Raw genomic sequence first — 9,472 nt, forward strand, 5'->3', positions numbered from 1 at the left:
TGGCCGTCCGATCATTTTGAGCTTAGATTTTTCGCTTCTCGTATCGGGCATTCGGAAATAGAGTCTGTAGCTTTGTCCTTCTCTTATGTAGTAAACCTAGAAATGAATAACTCGCTAAAATGGGTTATTTTCAACATAGTCAGATGGCAAGCGATGCTCTGTGAAGGTAAGGTGAGGTATTTAATTGAGAATTTGACTGTATTTTTTTATTTCTAAGAGCGGTTGTAAATATTCCCATTCAAATTCTTATAATTTCGCAAGATGATCATCATACAGATGGAGCTTAGGCTGCCTGTGGTTTGCTTGCTCCCAGCAGTGCGTTTCCATGTGGTATCCAAGCACGTGATGAAGTCCTGTAAAGAGCCTATTCGTTCACTTAAATCAAGGTGTTCCCCGGCACGAAACTGACGATTTCGCACGGTTCAACCTTAGAACAGTTTATACGTGCCCGCGGAGATTTTAACGCGTATCGAGAGGTAAGGCAACTAACTGATAAAAGTTTTTCATAACTGATTACGGTTTTTTAGTCACCCATAATGTAAAATACCACAAATTGTTTCAAATGCGAGTGTATATCAGAGCTTAGGCGGCTGGTCTTTGGCAATTGCAATGAGTGTTTAAGTCTTTCCAGTTAAACCAAGTTAAAGCAATTCGACGCCCTTCTCGTCCATGAATCATCTTCGAAGGTATCAAATTTCAACATTGATCGGTCTTTCGTGGTTCCGAAGTGCTTATCAAGCTATTATGGAATCAACGTATACTAACAATGTCTGGCCATTAAAATAGGAATCTTCTCAGCCGTCGTTGTGCTGAAAATATTATCCGTCTGATTCAACTTCCGCATGTAAACTAGCACACTTGTTCATAAAGAGAAGCTACGGTTCTTACATTTGATTGAAATTTTTAAATGAAAGAAGTGGTGAATCTATTTCGGAAAGACGAAACCGATAATTTTATTTAACATGTAACTCACTTCAATCTGACGGTAACCTAAGTGCAAAATGCGCCGATTAAATTTACCGCGGAGGGAACTTAAACTTAAGCTTATAACTGACCTCAATCTGAGGGCAACGTTATCATCGTTTTTGTTATTAATTCCTTAATTAATCCGCGTAAAGAAAACATATTCTTTTTTACTGTACATATGCAGGCGCAGATACAAGTCTAAAAAGCGCAAAATAAAATTTACCGCAGAGGAACTAAATCTTAAGCTACATTTGCTTATAGTTGAGCAAAAATTTACTGACGATATTTAACAATGGGCACAACTTTTCAAAAGTCATAACTGAATTGTCAAACCATTGCAAAATTAAATCTCAAACAGATGTCAGAACCGTAGCTTCTGTTTATGAACAAGTGCGCTTATTTACATTGCGAAAATTGAATCATACGGGTGATGTTTTCAGCAGAACGACGGTTGAAAAGATTCTTTCATAATGGCCAGAAATTGTTAGTATACATAGATTCCATTACAGCTTGATAAGAAATTCTGAACCACGAAAGACCGATCAATGTTGAAATTCGATACTTCCATTACCTTCCGCCTACCTTACCTCCAATGCCTTCCGCCGGACCGCCTGACTGAGACGCAGTCTCAATTTCACAGTTGTTTGACAATTCAGTTTTGAAGACTTCGAAGAACATGACGCTTATGAAGGCAATCGTTCACAGTTTTCCACATTGTTATATACTATTAGTAAATTTTCGCCCAACTATAAGCAAATCTAGCTTAAGATTTAGTTTCCTCTGCGGTAAATATAATTGGCGCATTTTGCACTTGGGTCTGCGCCTGGATAAAGACGATGAAAAAGATTGTTTTCTTTACGCGGATTAATTAAGAAATTAATAATTAAAACGATGACAACGTTGCCCTCGGATTAAACAGAGTTATTTGAGTAAGAAAATCATCTGTTTCCTTTTTCCGAAATAGTTTCACCACCTCCTTCAAATATAGCGGATGTGTGAAGATTGAATCGAAATAATCATATTCTAAGGTTAATTTTAGTCCGGTGAATATTTTCTCCGTTTGGGTCACCCAAGTGTTAATTAAGAAACAGAGGGAGTAAACCAACAACAAAGGTTAGCTGAGTAAAATCTTTTGAAATGCGCTAGTGTGAGACCTCGTTGATCGTGCACAATTGAATCGCATAATTAAATAGAATCTCGCATTCTCGCATTGGTCAACGAAGCGAAGTATTTTGCATGGAATTGCGAGCTGAAAACGAGGCTAAGTGATATTGTCTCGCATCTACGTAGACATAACTATCGTTAAATTATAACAGTTTTCTACAAAGTTATTTTAAAGTGTTTTCAAAACCATTGTCACCTTTTGAAGAGCCACAACAAGCAGAAGCGTGTTTCAAAGTGAGCCAGAGGCTCTATCCTGTTTTGAAATGAACTACAACTTCGTGGAGAGGCATTAAAAAACCTCTTTCGCTCGCGACAACGAGAAAGCGAGAAAATCCTGCGAACAAGGCCCAGAAAATGGCAAGCGAAAGTTCAACCAAATGAGACGAATAAGCGGCAACGGAAGAAGTGCCAGGGTCGATTGTCATATATACAGAAGAAGAAATAAATACCTTTAATCGCGATGTTAAACTATCAGTGCTTTCGCTTGGACACTTCATTTCTTTCAGTTTTGCCACCAAAAAAGTAAAAAGTGTAAATTATTTTCCTTCTCGAGCAAACGATTTGGAAATTTGAAAAAAGATGTTAAAGATAAACGGCTCGTAAATTCAGTGAAATACCACTATTATCCTTAAGATAGTGTGAAGCTTGTTTAAAACGTTTGAAAAAAAAATGTGAAAACAAGCATAAGGTACAAATAATGTTATCGAAGATTCAAACATGTACGACTGACCTTGCTTCCTATTCGCCAACGCAATGACAAATATGACAGTTGTCTTTGAAATGGCTTTCTGGGGCGCGCGGTCAGGGTAAAAACAAACAATATTATTACTGTTTTCTCTTTTTCTTTTTTTATTCAATTATGTGATTCAAGGAAAATTCATTAGCTTACATAACCTGTTTTTTGCATACAATTCAACGCGGAATTCATGAGTCAGGTAATGAATTTCTTGTAAAACACATTTCTTGTATGTTATGGACTAAAAAATACGGAAGCTCGCAGGTCGGATTTTTTGAACAAATATTTCTGTTGCTCGTTGTCGAAAACCAAACCTTAAATTTGTAGCTTTATTAAAGGTGGTCTGGAAATTTTACCACAAGGGTTGCCTAATAATGCACTATGATATTCGTCGTCGCAGTAATCAAACTGTTATGGACTCACAAGGCGCAGCCGAGTGAACGATTTGTTTTTTTACCCCAACATCAACGTCAAATACAACGATTCTTTCAGTTCGCGGCCATTGTGACAATGAAAGGATAAATAGGGACTGACCCCTCAAAGGTCTTTTTCATCATTGCAGATAGTAAACCATGTCTAGTGAAGTCACCGAAACACCTGTTGCGAAATATGGCCGAACTACTGAGTTTGGTGTTGTTCTTGACTTTATTCAAACTTTGATAAGTGACGACACTTTACGCCAAGCCTTCAACATTCCACATCTGGTCGTGGTCGGTCGGCAAAACATGGGAAAAACCACTCTGATAAACCGTCTGATTGGGCGAAATCTTCTCCCAATGCGCCGCAATGAAACCGCAAACACCTTACAGGCCCGCACTACATGTCCCATAATACTCAACATAAGAAACGCCGAGAAGAGCCTCGTGGAGGTTAGATGCGATCTAAATGGTCTTTGGAGGGCTGAGGAAAATCCAGAGGATGATGCCGTGGAGGAATTTCTTAACAAAGTCACAGAAAATTTAGCGAAGGAAGAGGGAACTCTAATTTCGAAAACTCCTGTTAATGTTACTCTGCAAGGTGAGATTAATTTAACTAGAATTCAGATTTCACGTATCAATGTAATTTAAGCATCCTTTTACTGTAGCAGGTAGCAGTTCGTATGTAGTGAATATGAAGTAAGAGAAACTTTTTTTCACTGCTGTTTGTTTCCTGCCAGTCTTGAAAATTCCTTCATTCAGCTCTATAGAAGTTCCAAGTTCAGTCTGAAATTTAAACTTATCTTGCACTGTTCAAATTATTTTGACTTCGTACTTTCTTCTTCCCCAGGTCCCGAATTCACGACTCTTACCTTGGTGGACCTTCCCGGCGCTCATTTCGCCAACGACGATCCACGCATGAACATCGTGACTCAAGATCTAGTTTTGGAATACATCGAGAAAAACACTAACAGCATTATCGTCATAGTTTCCGAAGTAGGGGACCCCACAGGTGACAGTGCAATAAACCTTGTTATGCAAAAGGCCTCAGATTTTAGGAGCCGCACAATCTGTGCGCTTACCAAACCAGATAAGTTGAGAGAATCCGATGACATGGGGAAAAAGGTGGCCATGAATGAATCCAGCTTCACACTGGATGATAACCGATTTATTGTTCTGCGAGGTAAAATATGTTTGTCAGTTTGTTTAACTTTGAAACGAGTCGATAGCTTAACTTACACCAGTAGTTAGGGACTTGTAAGGTATTATTTAAAACGTTCTGATGGTCGCAAAAGCAAAGCTGAAGTAGTCACATCGCTTAGTGATAGTGAGGGAAATATCAGAGAATACCAGAGCTAATGCAGGGGTTTGGAGTAATTTTTCCATAAGCGGCGATGGTTTGATGGGCGGCTGTGCTGTAAGATGAAACCTAGACACGAGAGCTCGATCGCAAGCTAACCAAGGGGGGGGGGGGGGGGAAGACCGCCAGTTTTAACTGGCTTTTATTAAAACCCCCGCAATAAGAATAAGGGTAAACACGTATAAATACCGTGAAGAGTGGAAAATACGAGAGACAAAGGAGTCATGATTGGTATAGTCTGGCATTTGATTGATCGAGGGTGAGGCTCGATATATTTTTTTTGTAACCAATCCCCGCGTGAAGTGAGTTAAAACGAAAGAAACACATGATTTCTTTCTACACGTAAAGAGAGCGGGAAAACTTCAGGTCTAATTTAGTTCGAAGACATGTAGGGATGTTATAGGTAAAATAGCCTATAGCCTTCGGCTTTCTTTTCAATATAACATTAAGGGAAAGATGGTACAGATCCAGCTGAGAAGGACTGGGACGCTGAAACGACACGTGTCCAAGAAAAACTATGGTTTGCGCGGCATCCTCAGTACAAGGACATTCAACATGTCTGTGGAATTGATCGACTCATGGACACCATGATCTCTTTACTGGCTGAGAAGATGATCACAGAGATTCCTAATCTGGTGAAACAAATGAAGAGGCGAGAAAAAGAAGTAAGGAAATCGTTTGTAAGAAGAGATTATTTTATCATTGCCAGGTTAGCACTTTTGGGAGACCACTGGAAATCAACGAATGACCGCTCGAGTCTCACTCGGACCAGTACTCAGGGTCTCAAGGCAAAATTTGCTATCGGGTGTCGAAAGTAATCCTAAACTTCACTGGGTTTTCTTCATTGTATTTAGTGATTGGTATAATCGCTCCGTAACCACTTGATGAATGATAACGTGTGCATTATGTAAGCAACACGAATATGACAATATTGTCTAGTTTCGTGTCTCAATTTAATATCACAATATTTCGATCCAATAAGGTGGATGATACACCGGTAGAACTAGAGAGGTGTGAGGTACCAGAGTCGAGCGAAGGCAAGGGCGGAGTGGCCATGAAACTGAAAGAAAATCTAATAAGAGAGTTAAATAAACTTCTTTTCAACAATACTTCTGACACAGCTGGAGGGGAACGCGTCAGGCAGCTGTTTAATTCATTCCATCGAGAAGTTTTCAAGGTGATTGTTTTTGGGTTATAGTCTGTAGTGTCGAGGTATAGATGAGTAGTCACTTATCACAGAGTGTTGGGCGAAAATTTTTCGTAAAGAACGATATGTAGCGGAAATTTAAGTCATTCTAAATAATGATAATAATAATTATTTTAGTATAAAGCACTTAGAACAATCCCAGCATTCAATTTTTTTTTAGCTTTCCAAGTTATACTTCTTCGTGAATTATACTTGTAGGTGAAGAAAGAACTACTTGGTCAAACATCTTCTTATACATCACAAAGCACGACTTTTACGATTGGCATACATATAGTGCAGAGCAGTTAGAACGATCCTAGCATTTAATTGTTTTTTTCATAAAATTTGTCACAGGTGAATCCCTTGGAGATGCATAATGACGATGAAATACGAAGACAACAAAGAAAGTTGGAGGGCGTAGCTGCTCCTCTTGGAGACAGCAGTGAAAACAGTCAGCTGCTACAGAGGCTTCTTTATGAGAAGTATACAGGTATTAACTAAGAGCTTCTTAAACTTTATTGAACAAAACATTTGTTTCTGGTAAAGCTAATTTGGATAATGTCAGGGTAGGAGGCTGAAAACCTCATAGAAAACCTTTACATAAATGAATCCCTTACAAGTTATTTTCGGATAGAGCAATTGTCAATTGAATGTCGAAAGTGTTCTGGGTTTTAAAGTAAAACCTTCCCTCTGGGTACACTATTGGGACTTGAATGTAGTTTTTCCTTCAGTGAAGATAACAAGTAGATAGATTACTCAGGGGACGCTCAATTCAGGTCACAGTATCAGATCTAGGAAAAGCGTCCCTTTATTAGAGATGTACTTTCAATAAAGTTCAGCGGAAGAAAGGTTATACCTTGGCTCCTCCCTTAAGGGTACACCTTTGGCTCTGAAATAATGCCCCCTTAATATAGGTGTCATAAAGGAAAGTTCTTAGACTTTTTTTCAATGGAACGATGCAGTCAATCACTTTTCTGTTTTTTTGATAGGAGTACAAGCCAATGGTAAACCAGTCACACTTCTGAGCCCAGTTGATAGGTTGCTACCCCTGTCAGAGAAACTTGTCAGAAATGTCGAGGCAACTTTGCGAGATGTTGTACAAAAGGCCATCGAAGAAACCTTGTCGAAGTTTCCAACACTCAAAGAAGCAGTTGAAGTGAAAGTTGTCAGCAAGATTTTTGAAAAGAAACGCGAACAGACCATGGAATTTATCCTACAGTTCTTAGAGATGCAGAAAAAGAGCACCGATATCGTTTTCGCCCCAATCCCCACACCTACAGAGATAAACACCTGGGAAGGGGTCCCCTTGAAAGATCCCTCCAAGCTTCATCCATGCATGATGTCGAAGACGACTTCTCACATGAAGTATCTCGCGAAAAATCTATACCCCGAGAAGCTGCTAAATGAGATTGAAGGTTCTAGCCCAAGCATATATATGTATAAGGTGAGAACAAATAATTTTCAGGGGTAACTTGCATGATGGAAAGCCTCTCAGGTCAGGGTTACGTCCATTCTCTTTAAAAACACATTAGCATGTCGGGCAACGATTGTTGTGGTTGAACATTATGCAGGACTTTTGTGTTGAATACACAAACAAGGTATTTTTGTATGTTGTTACTTGCGTTGAACCAAGCGCGTGACCTTGAGCATGATGGGATTGAGTTCGAAGTTTCGTTAGAGGGTGATATTTGTCTTTGGTCCACACTTTGGGCAAACAGAATGTAACAGCTTCCTTTAATTTTTTTATTTTTAAATGACGCTATTTCTTGTGAGTTCAGTGCACGTAAATTGGAGTATGTTCCTAGACATTTGCTGTCTTAATGGCGTTCAGCAAGGTAGCGAGTCAGGTTTGGTAACGGGTGATGATATGATGTAGGTGTCCCGTCACCAGAGAGTGAAATGAACACCAACTTTAATTTTTCTAACTGTTAGGAATGTTTCCGATTGACACCAAGAGTACTCAGGTACACAGGCAAATTTTCTGAGGGAAGCATTATCGTTCTTTTTCTTAGGAACAGCAGGAGGAAACAAAGAACGTCAAAAGGAACGTGTTGCGATGTTTCAACGTGCTTAAAATGAATGTGTGTGACACAGTTCCCCGCTGCATCCTGCATTTTTTCGTCTCACAGCTGGTAGACGATCTTGACCGCGCTCTGGAGAAAGAAAACTTGGTTGAGTTCTTGAAGGAAAGGAAGGACATCCGGGACAAGCGCACCCTGTGTAGGAACCAGTCCTTGGCTTTGAAGAATGCGCTGCCACGTACACAAGACGTCCTGGATAAACTTCTGCGCATAAAACAGGGATCTCCCCAAAAGGACGGGAAAATGTAGCTGAATGGAATGCTTTTATTACTTAGCCTTTTCAAGAAATGATTATCTAGCTTGGGGTTTCTTTCAATTTTGCTTGGAATTCAAAATATTATCGTCATGCCCGGTTGCAATCGGTAGAATATAAGACCTAATTAGTTATAGACATTTCATGTGTATTCTATGTAGGAGTTATTTCTGAATTATGCTTAACGTAATAGCGTTTATTCAATTTTAAAATGATTGTTTAAAGAAGTATTTAGATCACTCTCATTAGCTTTTTTGATTTTTAAACTTAGTAGCGTTTAGAATCAAACTCAGGTGCTCGCCTTTTAATGATATTCTTTCACGTTCTAGGGGGGATCTTTAAAAAGCTGTCAGCATACCTTACTGAGATCTTTACCACCATAATATTCGGCTATTTAGCAGATCTAAATATATTGCACCAACTGATGGGTAATTTAATTGTCAGTCATTCAAAAGGAAACAATAAAGGCAAGTTGTGTATTGTGGAGTAAACCACAGTCTCTGTGTGGACTCTTCTCTCGATAACCAAGAGAGTAGAACATTGGTAGACGCTGGACTCGGATGGGATGATGTCAGTTAGTGGATTTGGTTAACTCTGTGATCAATTAGCCCCATTCCACTAGACAACCCTCCTGCCAAATTACTCTAACTTTTCACTCATTCTCTGAAAAATTCAACTAACCGTTTACAAGGAAATGGCTAACTCATCGCGGGTAACCCTGTCAGGCGAGAAAGACATTTTATATGATAGGTAAAGCATGACCTTTACGCTAAAGAGGAAACAACAAAGATGATCACGTAACAAGTTTTTCCCGCCAATTTTCATTTTGCCGTTTGCTCTCTGTCGTTTTCAACGTGAAGGAGTATCAAAGTGTATTCTTTAATGCAGTTGTGAAGCATAAAAAAATCGCGTGCTTCGAGGCGAACCTCTATTACTCAGGGACCGCGCAGCAAGTTTTGAAATATGGGGGAGGGGGGCGGGCTATTTTGGGCTCTATTTTTGTTAGGATATTTTTTATTTAATTTATTTTTATGTTTGCAAAAAAGTGGGGGGGGGGGGGGCGCTAAAGCTCCCTTAGCCCCTCCCTCTGCGCGGTCCCTGTTACTGCTTCCTTGAGGTAAAACAACTGTCTTGTATTGACTTTAACTGGAAAGAGCGAGCCTTGTACTCTATTTTGTTTTTAAAAAGCATTGGTAAGTTTTCAACAAATAAAGCAATTTTGTGCCGCCATAGTGACTGTTAACGTAGGAAGATTTGGAGAAGTTGAGGATAAAATTTCCGAGTGACTAACAATTTTTTTCTTGACATAG

General features: G+C 39.3%; 1 protein-coding gene across 1 annotated transcript; it reads left to right on the forward strand.

The window, feature by feature from the left end:
- Positions 1-312: 312 nt before the first annotated feature.
- LOC113675838 (uncharacterized) lies at positions 313-8,653 on the forward strand. Its single transcript, XM_089214437.1, has 8 exons — positions 313-476; positions 3,429-3,883; positions 4,133-4,465; positions 5,093-5,307; positions 5,625-5,819; positions 6,183-6,318; positions 6,818-7,272; positions 7,841-8,653. Exons 2-8 carry the CDS (start codon positions 3,439-3,441, stop codon positions 8,156-8,158), a joined length of 2,097 nt encoding a protein of 698 aa, XP_089070563.1. The 5' UTR covers positions 313-476; positions 3,429-3,438; the 3' UTR covers positions 8,159-8,653.
- Positions 8,654-9,472: the final 819 nt, after the last annotated feature.

Source organism: Pocillopora damicornis, chromosome 8, assembly GCF_964200805.1.
Source record: "Pocillopora damicornis chromosome 8, jaPocDami1.2, whole genome shotgun sequence".
NCBI classification, from domain to species: domain Eukaryota; kingdom Metazoa; phylum Cnidaria; class Anthozoa; order Scleractinia; family Pocilloporidae; genus Pocillopora; species Pocillopora damicornis.

What these genes read in the sequence shown, in the direction of transcription:
- LOC113675838 (XM_089214437.1), top strand. Translation starts at nt 3,439, where the DNA reads ATGTCTAGTGAAGTCACCGAAACACCTGTTGCGAAATATGGCCGAACT. An exon ending in TGAAGAGGCGAGAAAAAGAA is followed by an intron (nt 5,308 to 5,624) that starts GTAAGGAAATCG and finishes CGATCCAATAAG; the next exon opens with GTGGATGATACACCGGTAGA. An exon ending in TCCATCGAGAAGTTTTCAAG is followed by an intron (nt 5,820 to 6,182) that starts GTGATTGTTTTT and finishes AATTTGTCACAG; the next exon opens with GTGAATCCCTTGGAGATGCA.